This window comes from Microtus oregoni, unplaced genomic scaffold (genome assembly GCF_018167655.1).
Source record: "Microtus oregoni isolate MIOR12 unplaced genomic scaffold, Mior012 000003F_ref0000135, whole genome shotgun sequence".
Taxonomy (NCBI): domain Eukaryota; kingdom Metazoa; phylum Chordata; class Mammalia; order Rodentia; family Cricetidae; genus Microtus; species Microtus oregoni.
The window spans coordinates 11,855,136-11,878,873 of record NW_024543062.1 but is presented as its reverse complement, the minus strand read 5'-3'; the positions used below and the strand labels follow the sequence as shown (position 1 = coordinate 11,878,873).

Here is a 23,738-nt window from a genome sequence, read left to right as displayed (position 1 = left end):
GGGTGATGTATTTGGACCTAAAGAATAGGGTGGAGTAATACACACAGTCATGTAAAATGAGTACTACTATATAGAAGAGGTCAGTGTAACACATTACTATCAGATGGAATGGGTCAGTGTGGTGGTTTAAATAACGATGGTCCCCACAGGATCATATGTATGAATGTTTGGTCACTAAAGAGTACATAGAATTCTATGAAATGATTAGAAGGATTAGGAGGTGTGACCTGACTAGAGGAAGTGAATCACTGGGACTGGGCTTTGAGGTTTCAAAAGTCCACAGTAGACTCAGTGTCTCTCTGTCACTCTGTCTCTGTTTCTGTCTCTGCTTTCAAAGCAAGATGAAGCTCTCACCTACTTCTCTACCACCATGACTGCATGCTGCCATGAAAATAAACTAAGCCTCTGAAACTGTGGATGAGCCCGGAATTCAATAATTTTTCTCATAAGTGTTACGTTAGTTATGGTGTCCTTTCTCAGCAACAGAACAGTGACTGAGAGAGCCGGGATAACGAAGAATCAGCCTATGAAGTGAGTCAGGGCAATGCAGTATCAGCAGATGGAATGACCAGAGGTCATGATGACATGTGTGAAATGCAGTATTATATACCGAGGAATGGTGTTAGATATGTAGTATGGTCACTTGGGATGGGAAAGCTATCTGCAGCATTTTGTTTTAGTGGACATTGCTTACTAAAAACAGTTTGAGATACAGAATCTTAACATATATGTCCTTAAAAATCATATATATATATATGTGGGCTGGTGAGATGGTTCAATAGATAAAGGGGCTTGCTCCCACACCTGGGAACCTGAGTAATTCCTGGCACTCATATGGGAAAAGGAGAGAGGCAACTTGCCCAAGTTGTCCTTTGACCTCCACAGACAAGTCAAGTCATATGCAACACATTCACACATAAATACTTTGACGTACAAAATGTAATAAATGTACACACACACACATTATTCCTTGCTTGTAACATTTAAAGCGAAAGTATAATGCCTCTTTCTCCTTGATGAGAAATCTCTAGTATTTCCTCTGCAGCACACCACCTTGTTCCTAGTAACTACTGTTGCTGAGACTGAAAGAAGGGAGGAGAACAGGGTAAAGGACGGATCACACATATAATCGCTATCAGACCTCTACTGCTTTGTAACGTTGGAGACTCAAAACTTCTCTCCTTTGCACACCCCCACATCTTGCACTTACCTCGATTAATGTTGCTTCTTGACATCATGAAATAAAATTTCTCTCCACTAAGCCTGTATTTCAGGACAGCTTCCAAGTGTTTCTCAAAGGGGCAAAGATGGGGCCTGAACGGTGCTAAAATGACAAGTGACGGAAGGAGCCAAAAGAGTCTGTAGCAGTTGGTACTAGCACAGACAATAAAACAGATCCAGGAGGACCAGGAGAGTACAAAGCAGGGTGGATGGATTTTAGGAGAAACAGGGGTATTACTACTGTAGCCTCAGGCTACAGAAGCTTTGGACCCTACAGCTTCTTTCCTTTGAAACATGAACATCGGCTTTGACATCCCTAAGATTTTAAACTACCTCACAGAAAGGTGAAGGTACCTGGGCTTTGTTCTAAATTCCATCTTTAGCCCTGGGTAGCACATCTACCCAGGAGAAGGAAGAGGTTATTATCCTATTAATGAGATAATCTACTTTCCCTTCCCAGAAGCCTCCTCTTGGTACAGCTTCTGCCTGCCCATTTTTTCTGAGACAGGCCTCAAAAAGCAAGACATTTTGTTTTACTTTCCTTTATCCCCTTTTTTGGATACTGGCCAAAGGCTAAGCAGGCTTTCCCTGGGCTTTTCACTGTCTCTTTGAAGCCTCCTCTCGCCTTTATCCATGTGGCTACTTGCAAAACACAGGGCTTTCTCCTTCTCCGCACTTCCCTTCTCCGGGCCTTGTAAAGGCCTGTCTGGCAGGAATCAATGAGTCCTAACAAGACACTTGTGCTCCCCTTGTAGGTCATCAAACAATTGCAAGAATGGACCCCAAGAGATTAGAATTTCCCCAGGAATCTCCTTCTGGGATTATGAAAGCCTATAAAGCCCTCGGGGTAGCTAGAGGAGGAACAAGAATGCCAAAAGAGAGATTGACAGGTGACCTTGCAGAAGAGACCGGAGCAAATGGGAACTACACATGGCTAGACTGCTTGATTATGCAAATTTCTTGCCTTCTATCAAAAACTTACCTTCAAGCATTGGGAGGAAGTGCTGTATCTCTTCCTCCTAATGTGAACATATCAAATAAATCTCCTAATTCTGATTTTTATTATTCCTTTGGCTCTGCTGATTGATTTAACTTAGAATGAGTGACTGGACCTGGTTTGTTACATCACAGGCCTGGACCCCTAAGTTAAGTTACAGCAGCGGCAGAGATTGACATCTTGTCTGTTATATTGTTTTTCCCTTAAAGTCTAGTAAAAAATAGTACTTGAAATGCCTTTTGATTCCCTGTCTAACTTCTTTTGTTAAGGAGGCTATGAAGCCAAAAGGAGACCTTGCTATCCTTGGTAACACCGAAGGGTGGAAGGGACCTGGCCTGCAGGTGCATAGGAGCCAGATGTACAGGAGAACAGGCACATCCAGGGCCTCAGTCATTTTTTTAACAAGGTTTTCCAATTTGAAATCTGTTAGGAAAATTAGTAATAATTCTCTCTCTTGCCAAGAGAGGCATCTACCCTGACTGGACAGATAACTCATCCTAACATAAGAAAACAAGCAGAGATAGATTGTTACAGGATTCCAAAGTATAAATTACTAAGGGTCATAATATAGCAACATGATGTCATCTTGCAGGTATGGTACCGACTGACTGCTATTCTGATAAAAATATTGCTAGTTCTTTTGGTTTGACTGATTTATGAATTTAGTGTGGGTGAGCAAGTGTGATCGTGTGGTGGTTTGAAAGAAAAGAGCTCCCAGAAGGGAGTGGCACTCCGAGGACTTACGGCTTTGTGGGAGGAAGTGTGGTCTTGCTGGAAGAAGTGTGTCACTATGGGGTGGACTTTGAAGTCTCATATATGCTCGAAATACTGTCCTGTGTCTAAGACCACTATCTGTTGCCTACAAACCAAGATGTAGGACTCTCAGCTAGGCATATGACTGCCAGCACACCCCCATGTCCTATCTTGATGATAATGGACTGAACCTCTGAACTGCAAAGAGCCACCAGAGTTAACTGCTTCCCTTTATAAGAGTTTCCATGGTAATGCTGTCTCTTCACAGCAATAGAAACCCTAACTAAGACACAGTATGTGCAGGTGAAAGGCAGAGAACAAATTTCAGGAATTTCTTCTTCCACCTTGTCAGTTTTGGGAATCAAACTCATTTCTTCAGCCTTACTGGCAAGGACCCTTACTACTGAATCATTTCGCTGGCCCACCTCTTATTTCCTAGGAAAAAAGTATCTCCACTTTCATTTTATTTTTTTCAGTGTTTATGTTGTATGTTCATGCGTATGTACACGTGTCTACGTGTGTTCTCAGTTGTGGGATCACACGTGCATGTGGGGATGGGGGCTGACTCTGACACTGAGTATCCCCCTCAATCACGCATTTTACTTTTATTTTATGTGCATTGGCGTTTTACCTTCAGGTGTAGAATTCCACTGGACTGTAGTTTTGGATGACTTTGAGTGCCCATGTGGGTGCTGGGAGTTAAACCCGGGTCCTCTGGAAGAGCAGTCAGTGCTCTTAGGCACTCCGGGGTCTCCTCTTCAGGTCCTAATCTCTAGTCACTGAGGCAAAGTTTCGCATTGAGCAATGGGCTGGCTACTATGGCGATAGTAACAAGCCAGCTTATTGCAGGGATTCACTATCTCTGCCTCTTAACCACTGAGATAACAGGAAGCGTCCTATGCCCACCTGTCATTTACTTAGGTTCTGGGAATATGAACTCTGATTTTAGGATTGAACAGCAAGCACTTTCATTAGCCATTTCTGAACCCCCCATAATTTGTCAGAATTCATTTTGTTCCTGGCTTTTTTTTTCCTTTGGTTTTTCGAGACAGGGTTTCTCTGTGGTTTTTGAGCCTGTCTTGGAACTAGCTCTTGTAGACCAGGCTGGTCTCGAACTCACAAAGATCCGCCTGCCTCTGCCGCCCAAGTGCTGGGATTAAAGGCGTGCGCCACCACCGCCCGGCTCAGAATTCATTTTGAAATGACAAAGTTAAGTCATAAACATATACAAACACATATACAAAGAGAGCAAGCCTAACAATGCTCCCAGCGAGTGAGCCATCGGAATGGGGTGCAGGATCCTTGCACTGGGAGGGAATGGGGGTCCAGGAGTGGTCTGAGGCATTTCACACTTACATCGCTGAGCCTCTCACGAGAGCTGCTCCGGTGGAAACCCTTGGATTCTCCGCTAGCGCTTTCGCTGTCACTGTCCCTGCAGCTGTTCTGTCCTGGCTTGAGCTGAAAGGAACAGAGAAAAGCAAGACAGGAGAAAGTCAGAGACATCTGCACACACACACACATATCATGTGACTCATGAGCTTTGCACTAGGAGCCTTGCCAATTTAAAGTCCTGAGCCTTAACGTTCTACTTAGCTTAAGCTTATAAAACATCTGGGGTGTGTGTGTGTGTGTGTGTGTGTGTGTGTGTGTGTGTGTATGTGTGTGTGTGGATTCACACTAGTGCAGGAGTATGGAGGCCAGAAGAGAGCACTGGATGCCTAAGAAGCTGTCCACCGTGAGTGCTGGGAACCAAGCTCAGATATCCTCCTAGAGCAGTGCATGCTCTTTACTACTCCTCTATTTGCCCTTTTTAATCTCTCTCTCTCTCTCTCTCTCTCTCTCTCTCTCTCTCACACACACACACACACACACACACACACACACCGCCTTTTCTTTTTGGAGACAGAGACTCATGTGACTGAACGACCTAAAAGTCGTTATGTATCTAAGGGTGACTGTCAAATTCTGATCTTCCTGTATCCGTCTTCTGGTGACTTGGATTAGAAGTATCAGGTATTATCATACTCGGGTTACGCAGTCCTAGGGACTGAACACAGAACACAGGAGCCTTGCACTTACAAGGCAAGCACTCTATCAACCACGTGGATCTCAGGAATGAAACCCAAGTCAACAAGCTTGGTGGAAACTGCCTTTACCAGCTGGACCAGCTTGGCCGGAATCAGTACTATGGCAATAGCCACACTGACCATCAAACCTGCATGTGGAGCATATACTCTGATTCATAAGTGGCATCAGAACTCTCATTCTTGACTGGCAATATAGCTCACTCATAGAATAATTGTACAAAAGCCCGGGTTTGACCTTCTGCACTATGAAAACTCTGCATGGTAACACGCGTACCTGTAATCCTAGTGCTGGGGAAGTGGAGGCAGGGTTATCATTAGTTAAAGGTCATCCTTGCTACACAATGAGTTCAAGGTCAGTCTGGCTTACCTGAGTCCCATCTCAAAAGCAAGACAAGACATGATGTATTATTTAACTGATTCTCTCACAGTGGTAGGCAGAACCATTTCAAAGCATGGATGAAGAAACAACAAAAAACCCTCAGAGTTGGGCCAAAATCTAGGACCCAAATTCCTGATTCTATTGCTGTTTGCTGGTTCAATGCTCAGTGCCCAGGCAGAGGATCGCAGAGAACACAGTCACAATTCTGCAATGTATTACCATCCCTCTGGACTTCAGCATGTCTGGGGTGGTGGCGGGTCTTGTGAAGACTCAATTCCCAGAATCCACACGGTAGAAGAGAACCTTTTCCTGAAAGTTGTTCTATCCCCACCATATGCAGGCATGCCTGCTCACTAGCAAAAAATTATACTTTAAAATAAAAGAGTATCAAGGACTATTCCTTGTACAAACCCAGCTTAACTAAACCTGGACATTGTACCTCGTCCCTCTTCCATGCTTCTTCATGAAAGGAAAATGATTTTATAACAAGGCCCACAACAGACCTCTGAGGCTCCAATGTCAATTATCTGACTAAATGTTGATCTGGGCTGAGGGCAGAACCCAAGGAGGAAGGCAGGGAATCAGCTGGCTTGCATTCCCCAGGCCCTGGCGGCAAACACACTTAAGTGAATTCTGTTTGGAGAGCTGAACATAAAATCCATTCCCCCACCCCCCGTGCCACCCCTTTTTCCTCCAAAGCCCTGCTCAAGTTTAAAGGAAACTTAGGATTTTAAGCTGTCAGCCAGCTCAATATTTCAAAGACACGGACTGACTACCCTAAGCACTAAAGCTAAACCACAAGATTTCAGGGAAGACGTGCTCATTCCTAATCCCACGAATACATTTTCAAACCGGTATTTTCAACCGCAACCAACGGATCATTTGTGGGTAGCATAAGTAGCTGAGAACTTGTAATCCTTCACCTGGAATTCCCAGCTATTACCTACAAGCAGGAGACAACACAAAGGCCAGGTGTGAGCTTAAACATTTAAAGACCTGAGAAAAATCAATCCGGTTGCATTGATTTGTCCCAGCATCCATGGTGGCCAGCATTAGAAGGCTTTTGCTGTAACACAGGCAGTGAGAAACCTGACTAGCAAGCTTTCCAGTCTTATGATTGTGTTTATGTGAAAATTTCTATAGCCCCTTCTCTAATTTCACAGGAGGCAACTGAATTAGAGCAAACTAAACAGAATGAGGGAGTGAGTATCCGGCATGGGTAGTGGTAATTCTATCAACGGAATTATCTTTTATAAAACACAAGAGGCCAAGTTTCCTTTTCATTAGATTTCATTGTGGAAAACACGTTCTCTGTATTCTGGAACTGTGATCTCAGGAGTGTGTCAACTGTTATTAATGACTGAATGGTTAATCTTGATTGTCAACTTGATGGGATTTAGAACTGCCTAGGAGACAAACTTCCGGGCATGTGTGTAAACAACTTTCTAGACTGGGTGAATTGAGGTAGGAAGCCTCACTATGAATATAGGCAACACAAGTCAAGGAATGAATAAAAATGAGAATGTGAGGGGGCTGGTGACAGGGCTCAGCTGGTGAAGGACTTGCCCCGCAGGCATGAGTACCTAACTTTGTATCCCAAGCACCTAAGTAGAAAGCAAGGCATAGGGGCATGCCTTTCTAATTCCGGTGCTAGGGCACAGAGACAGGAGCATCACCAGGGTTTAGTGGCTAACCAGTCTTACCAGATCACCTGAGTCTGGGTTCAGTGGGAAAAGGCGAGGGGGAGGTGAGGAAAGAAGAAAGTTCTGAACACTGTTTCGGTGAGGTGCCTACATGTGACTTGGATACTGATACCTCTCAAACACTAAAAACTACAAAACTGCTTCTATTAGCCCAAAACATACATGATTCAACATGTAAAGCAGTTCAATGGATTTCAGAGTTGAAAAGATAGCAGGTTAATAAAGACAGGAAAGTAAGCCAAGATCAATTTCACTGCAGAATTGTAAACATAAGCAATCAGGCAATCAGAGTGATCTGACCGATGCCCACATCCTACCAGCAGGTAGGGCAGAAGTTCCATCACACATCAGGAGTCACAGAAGCGCAGTACAGGAAGTACACAACTCCCTTAACAAGGATGATGCAGAAACACAACTCTTACCTCCAAGGCAATGAGACATAATACATTCTAGAGCCAAATACAAGTGAACAAAGACTGTGAGTGCAGATTCAAGTTACCTCAAATTCCATGTTCCAATATGATAACAGTTTGATCAAGATTGTATAGGAGCAGAAAAAATGAAGGTAATAACTCAAAGCACTTTTGAAATATATTGGTAAAAAAATCATATATTATGACATATTATGGATTAGAGCAAAACAGAGAAATCTCTATCAGCCTAAGAAGTGATTTGAATGGGTTCTTATCTTAACAAGAAATTAGAGGTATGTATGTACATTCCAAAGAATTCACCTAAGGTTCACAAAGATGTTAGAGACGACAGAGATGCAGAGGAGAGTAGGAAACAGCTCTTAAAGGTGATGTGGATCTGGACTTAGACACTGCAGCCTCTCCACATCACTCAAATTCTAATCATTAATCAGACACTTACAGAAGATTCATTGGTAGGTGAGGTTCTCAGGCACTTCCCTACACAAAAGCTAATTCAAGACAAAGGAGGGAAGAACTGAGCTGAAAAGACAGGGAAAACACCTCAGCCAGATTGAGCGTCCTTGGCACTTAATTTGAATGAAAGAAATATTTCTAAACTCAGAGATTATTAAGACAGGCTGAATTCTGTTGTTAAGGAAATTTTGTTTATAGTGTGGTGTTCAGTAAAAAGGTACCTTTGCAACAATTATGGATAAAAGCCCTGGATGACCGAGTAGAACTTCTCAAACACATTGAGAACAGAATCTTTAGAAGGAGGGCAAACAGATGTGCAGATGAAACCAGACGATCTAGGACTTCATTGTTGAGATTGTTCCATGAGGTTTAACTATCACCTCTACTTTAGTACTAAGATACAGAGTGTATGTGAATGTGTGTGTGTTCTAAAACACAGTTCTCAAAGTCAGTATGTAACCAAGGATGACCCTGAACTCCTGATCCTCCAGTCTAAACATCACAAGGCCTAGGATTAAAGATGTGCATCAAAATGCCTGGCTGTTAAAATCTATATAATAAAGCTTTCTAAATCAAGTATAATCAAATGTATAGAAAACACAATACATCATTGTATATCCTTGCTTTAAAGATTTATTTTACTATTATGTATATGTGTGTCTACATGTATGTCTGTATGTGGGCATGTGAGTACCCACAGAGGTCAGAGAGGGCATCAGCTCCTCCTAAGCTGGCACTACAAGTAGTCGTGAACCACCTAATATGAACGCCGGGCATTGAAATTCAGTCACCTGGAAGGGTAGCAGGCGCTATTAACTCCCAAGGCATCTCTCCAGCCCCACATCACTTTTAATTGAAAAATCAAGAGTATATAGAGCTTGTTATAATATAAAATACTTGGGATGACAGCTATCAAAAATTTTATGATATGAACGTTGACACAAAGTTTCTTTCCAACTTGCCATAGTTTTGGACTGAGCTCATTTCAAATCAGATCAAAAATAAAAATCTCATTACACGGACAGTTCCTTCTCTGTCCACAGTCATTTTTGTAAGTTATAACTGTGTGCAGCTCATATCAGTGAAGGACTCTTTGATGAAAAGCTGTATCACCTCTGTGGAGACAGAGCTCAATTAGTGTTGGAACTCCTATGATCAATCATTTTTAAAATATTGGTATGTGGAGGTGAAGATGTAGGTTCTAGAATATTTTGGATCCTATGTTACAGACTTCTAGCTCCCTAAAATGCACAAATAAAGATGAACCCTTAGTACTTCAGAAGGGGATTGTACTAATTGGAGTGATTAAGTCCAAAGAGGCCACTGGGGTGGCATTCAGAGTAAAAATGTGTCCTCCAAACATCACTCACTGGAAAGTTAATCATCAGATCAATCCTTTTGAAAGGTGAAGCTATGGTTTGAATGACAAATGGCACCCCATAATTTCTCACAGTTGAACACTCGGTTACCACTTGGCTATACTATTTGAGGAGATTATGGAACCATTAGAACATAGGTCCATGAGGTAGGAAGCATATGGCTTAGGTATGATTTTGAGGGTTCACAGCATCCCCCCATTTGCTATTCTCTTTTCCTGCTTCTTGTATGCAGGTGAAATGTGATCTCTCTGCTTCATGCCCCTACAGCCACGTACTCTCAGTCATTATGGACTCTATTGTTCTCAGAAGCTATAATCCAAAATGAACCATGTTCTCCTTAAGATGCCTTTCATGCCTGGGTATTTTACCACAGCATTGGGAAAGTAACCCATTCAGGTGGTTAGGTAACAAGGGCTCTTCACTTCACCCACGTCCTGATTGACAGAGCTACTGATGGAGTAGGGATGTGGCGAGCCCCGCCCTTCGAACCCTCTCTCCACCTGGTTTGCTCTCAATCCACTTCCATATGCTAGGATATAACCAAAGAGCCCTCACCACATACTAGCCCACCCTGACACGTCCCAGCCTGCAGAACCATAAACCTAATGAACACCCATTGCTGATAATTTCTCCAGTCTATGGAATTCTTTTACAAAGAAGAACATGGATGAAAATAAGCACACAGAAATCTATTTTGACCAGTGCCCCAAATAAGAAGAAATTAAGGCAACACCGAGAGAGCTACCAGGAGCCCCAAACACAGGAGAAGCGCCATGTGAGGACCCAGCAAGAAGGCAGTCACCCACAAAACAAGCACATAGGCCCACCAGACGTCCAAATGGCAAAACAGAACAAAACAAACAAAGAAAAAACGTAGCAGTTTTCTTTTTCTCTATTCCAGGGATGGAGTATACTTAGGCTCTTGCACAGGCTAAGTAAGCTACTTACCATTGAGATGCATCCCTGGCTTCAAACTTGGACTGTAAGCCTCCAGAGCATGAAAATATAAAATCTTCTAAGATACAGACTGTACTGTTTGTTATAGTAGCCCTAGTAAATGAATGCAATTCTTCTCTTTAGGATACAAGCAGCTGGGTGTCATTTTTCCCATCACAGAGGATAAGACAGTAAAACAATACAAAGAACCTATCAAACTGAACGTCTCTTTCATTTTACTTTTTTTAAACCTGAAAGGTTATCACGTGCCACTGACTCTGTGTTTGACCCACACCAGTGAGGCTTTTGTCCTTACATTGTCTTAAGGTTACTTCTGTCAAGTTGTTCAAAAGTATGCCAAAAACATTTGGGAGAACTCAGGGCAAGGGGCTCTACAACCTGTCTAACTTGTTACAAATAAAATCAGGTCCATTTAATGATAAATAAAATCTAACCTACTAGAGTGGTTAAATGACTATTCCTATGGGTACTCACAACCAGGTTTTAGTCCAGAGTTCTATGCTTGCTCCTCATTTGTTTTTGTTTTCTGATTTGAGACAGGGTCTCCTATAGGTGTCATCTTCATGTGCAGCCCAGTTTGACCTTAAACTGCTTATCTTACTGCCTGTATCTTGTGAGTGCTGAAATTCTAGGCCTCCATCAGCATACCCAGAATAAAAGGTGCTGCGGCCAAATCTCTAGGATTCTACACATGAAGGGCATTGAGTACCCACCCTGTCCTTGAAGGATGTAGCAATGCAGAAGAGCTAACCATTGCCTGGTAACCTTTCCATTCCAAATTCTGTCCCATATCTAAGGAAGCTTATGGGACAGCATGCCTTTCAGGTCAGTCTACATCACCCAATTTTATATGGCTTCAGGCATATACCTACCTTGGTGCATGCACTCTGCTCTTGGAGAGAGAGACCTGGTCCTAATGCATGTTTGATAATATGAGTGCTAGAGATTCCAGAGTTATGAAAGGCTATTTTCCTGATATGTGCCAGTAGGCTGACGGGCAGGTAAAGTGAAGAGAGATGTACAATAGTTAACTCAGTCCACGGACTCATCATCTTTCAGAATGAACAATGATGGTCTTTCTTCTGGAAACAGCGACCATGTGTAATTTAAGTTATTTCAAAGAATCAGGTATAGTAAAAATAAATGGAAAAGTAGCATATAATTACTGTTAGGTTAAGAAATCATACTTCTGGCATTTGAAATTTTTAAAAGTACTTGTTCTGCAAAAGGTCAAAAACCACTAGAAGAAGTTAATGGTTCTCTAAGTATTACATGTGCTTACAGACAAGATTGCTACTCTAATAATTTAGATGATGTGAGGCATTTAAGGTTCTGATTTACTTTAATAACAGCTTCTTTTTGAGGAATTTTTTTCTTATTTTGTTATAGTTCAACTCAGCTGTAATTTTTTTTTTCGAATATATCTTACAATGGTAGACACCTTCAAAAACATGTACTGCAAGGTGGAGGAGATGTAGCTCAATAAACTCTTGCTTACCATGTGTGAGTATCTAGACTCAATCCTCTGCACCATGAAAAAGAGAAAGAAAAAAAAACAAGTCTGCTTATGGGGCTAGGGATATATCTGGTGGTTAGAGTCTTCCTTAGCACACAGGAAGCCCTGTATTGCAAACTTAGTTCTGCACATACCAAACTAGTCATGGCGGCATATTCTTGAAATATCAGCATTTGCCAGGGAGAGACAGAAAGATCAGAAGTTACAGACCATCTTTGTCTACACAACAAGTTCAAGGCCAGCATTAACTACGTAAGGCCCTGTTTCCCCATAAGTAAAATTATGCAATCAAATGCTAATTGCTCAATATTAATGGCAATATTTACAAAAGTAACTCACTTGATTATACAAGTAAAAAGAAAAACTAATGCCCTAAGAAACTTTTTCAATGGAGATAATAGAAGATTTTTCTTGTCATATTACAGACAAGTTTAAATGACTTGGGAAACACACATTCCTCAAAAAATACTAACTGGATTACCTCTGAAGTTACAAGGAGTCCTTTAAACAGTAAGGAAGATGGTCCTCAAACCCTATACTGGCTTCCATCTATCACGATCTTACTAGCCCTGGCATCTAAGGGACCATGGCCAGAGGCTCAGAGACACACAGTAGTGATATATCTTACTGTTTCAGAAAATGGAAAGTTAAATAGTACATCCCAGCTTTAACCTAGGTAAAATAATGCAGAGGCAAGGAGGTATAGGGAGTGTATGCAGTATGTTGATTTTCCTTTTTCACATCAGCTGACATGATGAAATACTTCAACAATAGCAACTCGAGGTGGGGGGGGGTTATTGTGACTCATACTTCAGGAATATAATCCATGATGTTAGGGAAATCAAGATAGTAGTAGCTTGACAGAACGGATTACAGAACATCCAAAGCCAGGAAACAGAACATGCTTGTGATCAGCTTTCTATACCCATTTCACACAGTCCAAGACCCCTAATCAGGAAATGGCACTGCCCACAATTAAGGATGGATTAGAGACCAATTGAGATAATGAAGATAATCCCCCTTAGGCAGGCGGCAGGGGACCATCTCCCAGGTGAGTCAAGATGCTCTGAAGTTGACAATTAACACTAACGATGATCACACACGGAGAACTATAAACTTCCCAGGCAACATGAATTCTTGCCCAACACACACAGCATTTCAATGGGATGGAAAAAGACTCACTACTCAAGCAAAATTTCCAACTCTTGTTAGCATTTTAGCTGATCTGCATGAATTCATTAGCAACTTGTTAATGTTCCTAACTACGAGGGGAAAAATGACAAATCTTAGCACTAGGGGCCTGGAAAGTATAATCTGGATCCTGTGTATAGGGAGATATTTCTTCCCACTGTAGGCCCACTTATGTGGCAATTTGCTATACTCGGGGTAACATTAGTTGAGCTTTTCATTTTGAGGGCAAGAGCACTGAAGGCAACTTTCTTTCCTGTTGCTTTGATAAAACACTCTGATCTCAAGAAACTTGGGAGGAAGGATTAATTCCATCCTACAGGTCAGACCTTGTCACTGAGGGAAATCAGGACAGGAACTCAAGGAGGAACTTGGGAGCAGAAACCATGGGGCGATACTGTTTGCTGTCTGACAGGCTCAGGATTAGCTTGCTTTTCTTCTACAGCCTAGAATGACCTACCCAGGGGTGGCTGACACCCATGGTGGGCTGGGTCCTCTTACATCAAGTCACTATCAGGAAAGTCCTTACAGACATGGTCATGTCTAATCTAGGCAATCCCGAATTGAGACGCTGATCTCAGATGAATGTAGGCTGCATCAGGATGACAAAGCTAACTGGGACAGGCAGAATGTACAGATGTTTGCTCTCAACACAGGGGACAGGGCTGGCATCTGCAGAGTCTGTTCCCTGCTCCTGAAGCAATGACGGTAACACAAGTTTTTCTCTGTGTTTTCCAAAATACTACGCAGGCGTCATACAATCTAAACCAGAAGAAATGTGTCTACCAAATAACACAAACGCGAGACTGCTGTGCATTATTTCTGCGCACCACAAACGTACACATTAAGGAACACCTCTCAGTTCTCAGACTGAGAGTTCTGGACATAATGAAAAGTCTATGTCAAGAAAACTGCCAATACGAGCTGAAAACTGCACCGGCCAGCATCTTCAGCTTCTCAGAGAAGACACAGAGGACAGTAGAAAACAATGGATACCTTAAAACTTAAAAAAAATATTTTCTTTCCTTTGGAACTCTGTCTAAACTCTAGGCAGGAGGGATGGTTCAGAAGACCCAGATTTAATTCCCAGCCCTCACAAGTCAGCTCACAACCCGATTTAGGGATTATGCTTCCCTCTTCTGGTTTCTGTAGGCTCTGCATGAATATGGAAACAACACCATACACACAGACTGAAAATCTTTTTAAGATATGGTCCCATATAGCTTAAAATGGCATTGAACTTGAGAGCCACACACCTCTACCTTCCAAATGCTGGGATTTCAAGCATGCAACGCCATACCTAAAGGGTATATAATGCTGAAGACAGTGTTGTGGTCTTTCTCACTGCATCATAGGAAGAGTTAACTTGGCTTTTGCGTCTTAAACTCTCTACAAAGAGCAGAGGGAGAAAAGGGTAGGGGGGATATAAAACACACACACACTGGGTTTATATAAAAAATGACAAATCAGTCATTCAAAGCGCGGGTACGCTTTAAAATTCTTTACTTCCCCATTCCAAATTCCCAACACTCCAAACGGATCAAAGTTTTACAGATTATTCCTCAAAAAAGAGAGAGAAGAAACACAAATTAATAACTATTTAAGCATTCTGTTTCATCATGATAACAAACAGATGGTTTTAATATTCTAGAGGCTAATTCCTGAACAATTAAAAACACAGCAAGACATTAACATCTAATGAAACATTTTAACTACCAGTGTATGCATCTGCCATTAATTCCCACACAGTGAGGTCGTGGATCTCCTCAATCTGTTCTTTATTAAGGAAAGTTTCTCCACTCTGAATTTAGTGAAGTAGAGAATTAACAACTGTTTGTAATCAGCAATCAGCAGGCTATTTCACCAATGTGTACTGAAGCTGCGTACACTATCAGGCTTAAATTTATTCTTATGGTGGCTTTGATGTACACACTCTGGCAAGCTAACAGAATCAACTTTCCAGTCGAGAACTCTTCTACCCAGAAACGAAACCAAATGAATGCAGTACTAACTTTGATGTACCACAAAATCCCTCACTGGGCTATGACCAGAAAAGATGCAAAGATTGAATAACTCACATAAATTTGTGATTCAAATTGCACAGGAACTGTCCAGACTGCAGCTTCTACGTGTGTCTCTGTCTGATACTTGACGTGTGTGAAGTCAAGTATCAGAATGACAGGACAGAGGACAGGGTGTGCTAAATTCTCACATCTAGAGGGGTAACACAAGACAAGCAGTTACCAGTAAGCTGGCTTCATATTGTGTCAACATGACCCAACGTGTGTGGGTCAATATTGGGTCTTCTAAAACATGGTATTTTAATAACTGCACATAACTCATTTAAGTATGTGTGTCTGTGTATGCACATGTGCACAATACCGAACAAGGCCAGAAGAGGGTGTGAGGTACCCTCACACTCATGTTACTGGCAGTAGCGAAACATCTGCCATCACTGCTGAAAAACAAATCACAAGACTAGTATGTATTCTTTAACAGCTGAGCCATTTTCTTTACCCCCACAAGTTAACTGATAGAATCTCTGCATACATTGTCTGAAGTAAGGTGTTCCCCTTACACACAAAGAAATCCAAGGGTCTAAATTAAAATGCTCAGGAATGGAGAGGAATGCTGAGCCTAGAACACACAGGGATCATTGATCTATGTATACACACTTGGTTCAGTATCCTCAGTTTGAGTCGATTGTGTACCCATGCAGTTGTTTACCACTTTAGGGCTAAGTGGAGTCAAACAAATTAATACCTGCTATTTGTAGAAAGGTTTTCTCATCCAAGACTCAAGACTCATTTCCAAAATATTATTCTGTCACCACAGGTAATATCATATTTGACAGGTAACACAGACACATTGCATTCAAGAACAGCAGCTTGGCTGGGCGGTGGTGGCGCATGCCTTTAATCCCAGCACTTGGGAGGCAGAGGCAGGCGGATCTCTTTGAGTTCGAGGCCAGCCTGGTCTACAAGAGCTAGTTCCAGGACAGGAACCAAAAAGCTACGGAGAAACCCTGTCTCGAAAATCAAAAAAAAACAACAACAACAACAAAAAAAAAAAACAGCAGCTTGTTTCTCTGGGTAAAAACTGCATACAGAGATTTTTGATTTGGTGACCAAACATTCATGAAACAGAGAAAAGGAAACTGCACAAACACATAATGTGAGTGGGTTTGTGTGTGTGTGTGTGTGTGTGTGTGTGTGTGTGTCTATATGTCTAAGACTCCTGCTATGTCCTCTTGCCAGCAAGATGCTCCTGCCTCATCCTTGCTGGTGCTGCAATCACAGGTGTCTGTCACTACGTACAACAAATACATCATATATCTTCATTAGTAGTACTATGATGATGTCTTTCAGTTCTGAATGATAAATACATGATTTGATGAAGCTAAATATGAATAGATATTAATTATGGTAAAATGAAAATTAAATTGAATAATATTGTTTAAAATTTCTTTAAATAATTGAACATTTTGGTTCTCATTTTTGCTTGAAAAATGGTCTCAATGTGGAAGAAGTGGGCCTTAAACACTTGGTAATCCTCCTGCCTCAGAATCTCAAGTACCACGATAATACGTATGGTCACTGATGAGTTCTTTAACAGAAATTTATGGAGTGGGGAAGGCTCATGTTGGGAGGGAAAGTAATTAAGAGTAAATTTTCATTTATCTCAGTCATCTGAAGAAATAAATTGGAATAATAAGATAAACAGATGGGGAAAAGTATAATCAAATGAAATCAATTTTACTTCTTACTCAAAATCTTTAATGCTTAAGATTTTTTTCTAGTTCGTAACTTAGGCCTTACTGAAACTAAAGATGCTCCTGTCTCAGCATGCACCACAGACCCTCCTTGATCTGTTACTGGGGATGGAACTCAGGGCCCTGTGCAAGCTATGCCAGCCCTCTACCAGCTGAGCTGCCTCGGGCTCCGCATATGTGTAATTCTCAGTCTCTAGAAACAGTCCCCAAAGTAACATTTAAAAAGTCATTTTAGAGACCCACCTCCACCATTTTATGGGAGGAGGGGGGATACCGCACCGTTTTCTTTCTTACATTTTATTTATTTTTTTGGCAGTTCTTATGAAAATTCATAAGCCAGATGGCATTCAATAAATGTAAAGAGCTCAAGAATTTGGTTTTATAGAAAAACATCAATTAGCGTAGGAAAATTAGCAATTAAGCAATCATTATACAACATATATCAATATTACTAACGAGTGCATATATACACTAAAATTCCACATGAACTCTTTCAAAAGCAGACAGATCTGAGGCACCGCTACTTCCTCCAAAAGCTTACCCCAACTTCCTCACAGCTGTCCTTGGGTTTCACACTGTATTACCTTCCCATTAGAACACTTCCTGGATCTCCTCAGCTATTGACCTCCGACCCGGATCGTTTATTGCTTGTTATTTTAAAAATTTTCAACCTCTCTACTTTCTCTGCACATACAATTTAGTTTAATCCTTTCAAATAAAAGAATGGGATAGCCATCAAAGCTCTCTAAGCCCACAGAGTTTGCGGTCAGAGCTATGGGTGAATCGAAAGGCAAATTTCAGTCATAAAGGATTTAAGAATCAGTTCAGAAGACAGTCTAACACACACCGATAATGTGTGCAATCATCGTGAGCTCTTATTCCAGCTGAGTCTATCAATGACGGCAAGACGCTTCGAAAGGAACTATGACTGGTGCCTATAAAATGTTTATGGACGAGGAACATGGCTCATTTAGTGAAGACCCTGCTCTACAAGTACTGAAGATCGGAGACCAGATGACCATCATCACTCATACAAAAAGCCAAGAGAGGAGACACATGCCTATAACCCTAGTGCAAGGGAAGCAGAGACAAGAGGATTCCAGGACTCACCTTCCAGTGTTGTCTAGTCTTGTCTAGTCAGAGAAGTCCTGGTTCAGAGAGACCTTATAAATATAGTAGAACGTGAAAGAGGAAGACAGGCATTGGCAGCCTCTGGCCTCCACAGGTGCAGCCATGGGGCATGTGCACCCAAACATACACCATACACCACAGGTGCACATGCGCACACACATACACACACACATTATATAGTAAAAATAATAAAAAGAAGTTTTTGACGGTAATATATAGGAATATATCTCAAATACTGAAGACCAACCAGACAAAGAACTGATTATTGGAAGAAATTATTGAATAGTGAAAAATGTTTTAAAGGCTAAGACCTTCTATAGCTCTGGGATACTCTCCAAAAAAAAATTTGTTTGTCACATTTACTTATGCTCCTCTGATTTTTGGTGCTGCCTTAATGCCAACAACATGTTTTTTAAAATATAATTCCCGTGGAATACCCATATGGTTACATATGTAAGGGGCCAACAGGTGATTATGGAGAAAAAAAAGTTTATATCAATGACGTGCTATTTTCCTATCTGTTCGTGTGGAAAAACACTTAAACTGGAAGCAACATAGGGAAGAAAGGGTTTCTATGGCTTACACCTCAAAGTCAAAATCCATCAGTTAGAAAAACAAAAAGGAACTCAAGGCAGGAACTATACAGGAATCAGGCTTACCAGCTCACTGTCTCACAAAGAATTATTAGCTAGCTTTCTTGTAAAACACAGAACCACTTGACTAGGGATGATGCTGCCCACAGTGAATTGGGCCATCCTGCATCAATTAGGAATCAGGATATTACTATGAATATGCCTATAGCTTAATCTGATAAAGGCAATTTCTCAGCTGATACTTTTTTTTCTGTGATCCTAGGCTTTGTCAGGTGAACAGATAATGGTACTAGGCCATACTCTTTTTATCATTTACATTCTGAATGCTAATGACATATTTTCTACATAGTGACTAGAAATAGTATCACAAGAAAATGTTTATAATATCTGACTTTTCCAGATATATCTTGAAATTTAAATATGATTGTGAAATAATGATCATTTTCACTCTAAGAAGGGTCAATAATTGATATACATACTTTTCTGTCCTACAAATATCAACAGGTTAGATGTAAACGTTGTATGTGTACACATGGAGACCAGAGGTCGCTAAGAAGCCATCCACCTTGTATGCTGAGGCTGGCTGGCCAGTGAGTCCCAGGGATCCTCCTGTCTCTACATCCCCAGAGCTAAGATTACAAGTGTGTATGCCTAGGTATGGCTTTCTTCAGCTACCATGCTTAATTGTATTAGCTCCATAGTAACTTCTCTGGGAAGATAGTAACATGTACAACCATCAAAATACCCTGCACTCAGGAAAATGTAAACATTCTCCTTTCTACCACTCTGTGTGTTGTGTTTACATTGGTCTTGCTGTGTGTTAAGCCCATGACTTCTTCAGCATAGCCACCCTCAGTGTTCTTTCTCATAACTGTTTCCTTTTTCCTGAGTCATGGTCTCTCAGCAGCCTGGAACTCTCTAAGCAGGACTGGAGAGCCTGTCCTAGGAATCTCTCTGTCCCTGCCTCCTGAACACTGGGATTACAGTAAGTCTTCTGTATGAACAAACTCAGAACCTTACTTTTGCAAGGCAAGCATAATGCTTTCTTGAAGAAGCCACCTTCCCAGTGCACTTTCTTAGACTTTGAAGGTAGGCAGTGGGAGGAAGAGAGAGTAAGTGCCAGGGAGTAAGGGAAAAGAAAAGAGAGGAAGTAAGACTGAGATTTGTTTTTCAATAGATGTTAATGAAGTGATATAAATAGTCAAAAGATCTGGCCTTGGTCTATGGACCACGTGGTTCAAAACCATCATAAAAGGATGTACAAGTATCAGCCAGCAGTTAAAAGAAAAAAATCTGGAAATAAAGGGAGGGAGAAAAAAAAAAAAAAAACAAGTCACAACCTGTGGATTGGTAAGGTCAAGGCAAAAAAGGAGGCATGACCTGAATACCAGATGCAGGGAATTAAAGTCAACTACAACCTTCTTACATAGCTTTTCACTCCCTCCCCCTAATTTTCCTATTTTTGTTTTGAATAAGAAAGAAAACCTAGTGCAACCCCAGGCTGTAAACCGCCAGTACCTCACAGCTAGCCATGGCAACAGCTGCAGCGCTTGGCTGTAATAAACTGGTACAATTTAATAGCTTTTATTGTTCTGCGGTGGTGTCTGAGCATAGCTGCTTTCCCCTCCTAGGACTCCAGGGCCCCGCAAGGGCAGCAATGAGAGGAGATCTCATTTACCTAAAAGCACTTATAAATTTTTAATTTGCTTTAACAAGTAAATTAACAAGTCCCTCATTCAGGCAAGTTTTATGGCTTCTTGCCACTTGGGAAAGGCCGTAAAAGTTTTATAGATAATCCAGAGCTACTGAGACTGCTCATAATAAATTGTCTGTTTCCTGTTATTTTATCAAACCATTGGGCTTCTAATGACTTAAAGTCACAGTTTCCTTATATTCTGGCTTTTTATGAGGCTATATTTATAAACTCCAAAGAATACCTTAAATTATACTAGGCCCTTGCTAATCATTACAGAGACTTTTTTTTTTCTTTTTAAATGGGAACTCACCTTCAACTCAAACCAGGCTAATAAACGTCATCACATGTTTAGAAGGCAGAATGCTGATTCTACACATTATTTAGGGAACTTCGTGAGCCAGATTTTCCATTTGTAAACAAGGTGGAGAAATCTGCAACCTGTATAGACCCACCCAAGGCACAACGGAACCTTCTAGAACCCTGCATTTTATCTAGTGCGGAGCAATTTAAAAGACATAATAGACAATCTGGTACAAGCACTGGACCCTGCGTGCTATAATACCATGCTAGGCAAAATGTGCCCACTGGTGAAATAGTGGCATGGCTGTTATTGGGTAACCAACTGCTTTCTTATTTGATTTGAGGTTTGCTCCTTAGGAGAAAATTGGTTCCTGGTATTATAATTGTAAAATTGGAAAAAAAAACCCACCTAAAATAAAGCAAGGTCAGGTCTGTCAAGACTCTAAGGAGGAACCTAGACATGATATATCAGCTGTGGTTACCTGTAAAAGACTAAGTCAGTTAAAACTCAAACATGAATGGAAGAGATTTCCCAAGGCCAAACCCTGGTTGGTGAAATAATGGAAGTTGATGGCTATCTACCAAGGAAGAGTCCTGCATGTGCATGTGTGTGTGCATGTGTGCATGTGTATGTGTGTGTGCGTGTGTGTGTGTGTATGCATAAGCACCCATGCATGTTTTGGCTACTGTCAGGCTGACTATGTCCCAGGGCATATACACAAATGGGCAACAGGGGTGATATAAGAAAGAAAAATAAACCCAGTGAGCCATTTTATTGTTTTGTTTTTGTTTTTTTGTGGTTTGTGTCTGAAATGCTCTACAGATGTTCATGGTTTGAATGCATGTCCCCCAGTAGATGGTGCCATTGGGGTTAGGCTGTGGAAGCTGTATGAAGCAGGACACTGGCAAAAGGAGAATTTTGACAGCTATAACCAGGTCTGGTTCTAGTCACCTCTGATTCCTGGTAACCCACAATGAGAACAGTAGCCATTGCTACACCTGCCTACAGCTATGCCTTCTGCTTTGGGATACACTGAAATATCTGGTCTAGTGAACCGAATGTTGGGTCTGTCAGGAATTATGGTCACAACAAAATGAAAGTACGCATTAAAGGATCTTAAAGGAAAGCCACATCCACCACCCCACCCCCACCTTTACCCAGAATGCCGAAGAACAGAGTATGGCAGCACACACCTATATCAGAGAAACGTCACAAGGAGGAGACCAACCTAGCCTATACTATGAGTTTCTTGACATCCAGTCCTACATAGCAAAAAAAAAAAAATTCATATCAAAAAATTCAAATGGCCACACAATGGCATTAAAGTTCACCCAGATGTGACATCCAAATAGGACGGAGGTAAATTCCTAATTCCTTCTTATGAATTACGCATTTGATTCCAGAAAGGACAACTTCACAGAATCATATGACCCAGTGCAAGCAAGAGTCATTGTTTATGTCTTAATTCGAATAAAATATTTTACTTTATGAGTATGGATATATTGAATGCACGTGTGTCTATGTGCTCTAAGAGCTAAGCCATCTCTTAGCTTGAAGGTTCACTATTTGAATGACTGTTCTTGTGTGGCCTCATTTTTAATCCCACTCTTCATTGTATCATCTTGTTCAGTGTTGCGTAAAATGGAGGTCACGGCCAGGTGTGAGAACGCAGTCACTGAGAACACATTCACAATATTCCGTGTCCTCCCTGGAGAGGGGTGTGTGTGCAAACAACACAGGGCAGAAATAGAAAAAGGATGTGTGACTGCAAAGATGGGCAACAGTGTTGCCCAGCATCACCTCAAGAGCAGTGCACACAAATTGACACCAACTGTTGCAATTGGTTTGAAATTGTTCTTTTGATACAACCGCCACACACCTGGGAAGAGATTCTCAATAAAGGAATAATCAGAACAGGTTGGACTCTGGACATGCCTGTAATAGAATAGCTTGCTTATATTACCTGAGGTGGGACGACCCAGCCCTTTGTGGGCGACACCATTCTAAGAGTTTGAGGCCAGGGTTCTGCAAGCATAAAAAAATGCCTACTGATCACAGGTGTGCATGCATTCCTTCACTTAGTTCTTTCTGCTCTGGACTGGGGACTTCATGTGACCAGATTCTTCAAGTTCCTACCACCTTGTTGAACACCTTGGCACTGTGAGCTAAAATAAACTTTCTCCCTTATAGCTGTTTCTGTCAAACTATTTTATCGCAACATGAGACACGCATGAAAACATCGTTATTCTACCTTTAGGAAAGGCTCATTTCTAAGTTAATTCCAGGACTGTATTCTAATTCTTTTAGGGCACTGCTAAAATGAAAGAAATCATTTCCGTAGTTTTTCTTGGACTAGAAGGAAGGATTCATCTTTTTTTGTTGTTGTTGTTGTTTGGTGGTGAAAAAGGTTATGAAATACACTTGGATTCTGCTTTATATCCTATGATACTTAATCTTCCTTGACAACATGACTGCATTTAGAATCACCTAAGAGATTGAGGCATGCTTCTGGGGGATCTCTGTGATGGTGACTCCAGAGGTCAGGAATAACCAGCCCATGGTCTGGGATACCAGAGAGAATAAAGGGAAGTGGGGGTGGGGGTAAAAGGGGAAGAACTCCGAGAATGACAGCATTCTCTTTTCTCTGAATTCTTGGCCATTATGGTATGAGAAACTCTACCACTTTCTTCAGCGGGATAGAATGAACCCTCTAAAACTGTGAGTCAAAATAAATCATGTTTCCCTCAAGTTGTTATGTCAAGTATCTGGCCACAGGAGTTAATGAAAGCTTACTCACAGTTCCATGCAAATCCTTAAATGATAAGTATAAGTAAAAAAGTGCAAACACCTCGCTGCTCTTTTATAAAGTATATTTATATTAATGATCCCATTCAATGTTTATAGCCCATCCGTACAGATATTTTACTGCTTTGAGCCTGTCCCAGAAAAGCAGACTCTCCTGGTTCATGCAGAAGCAATACAGCTCTTGAAATGTGGAGATTCCAGGGCAGTAGAGGCTCTCATAGAACCATCAGGGTTTATAAATAGGTATAGAGCAGAATGTTCTGGAGCAAAATCCTCCTGCCTAAAAAATGTGACAAATGAAATGTCCAGAGCTGCTGCAGGAATCAGGGGCTTTGTTCAACTCCAAAAGTAAACTCAACCAGTTTACTCTTCA

At 41.3% G+C, this 23,738-nt stretch overlaps 1 protein-coding gene across 4 annotated transcripts in view; it reads right to left on the bottom strand.

The window, feature by feature from the left end:
• Positions 1-23,738, bottom strand: part of Auts2 (activator of transcription and developmental regulator AUTS2) — a 1,102,310-nt gene that overhangs the window by 625,972 nt on the left and 452,600 nt on the right. For all 4 annotated transcript variants that reach the window (XM_041648369.1, XM_041648371.1, XM_041648370.1 and 1 more), the window contains one exon: positions 4,328-4,429. In XM_041648369.1, the coding sequence (XP_041504303.1) occupies positions 4,328-4,429 (102 nt within the window). The remainder of the gene's footprint in view (positions 1-4,327; positions 4,430-23,738) is intronic.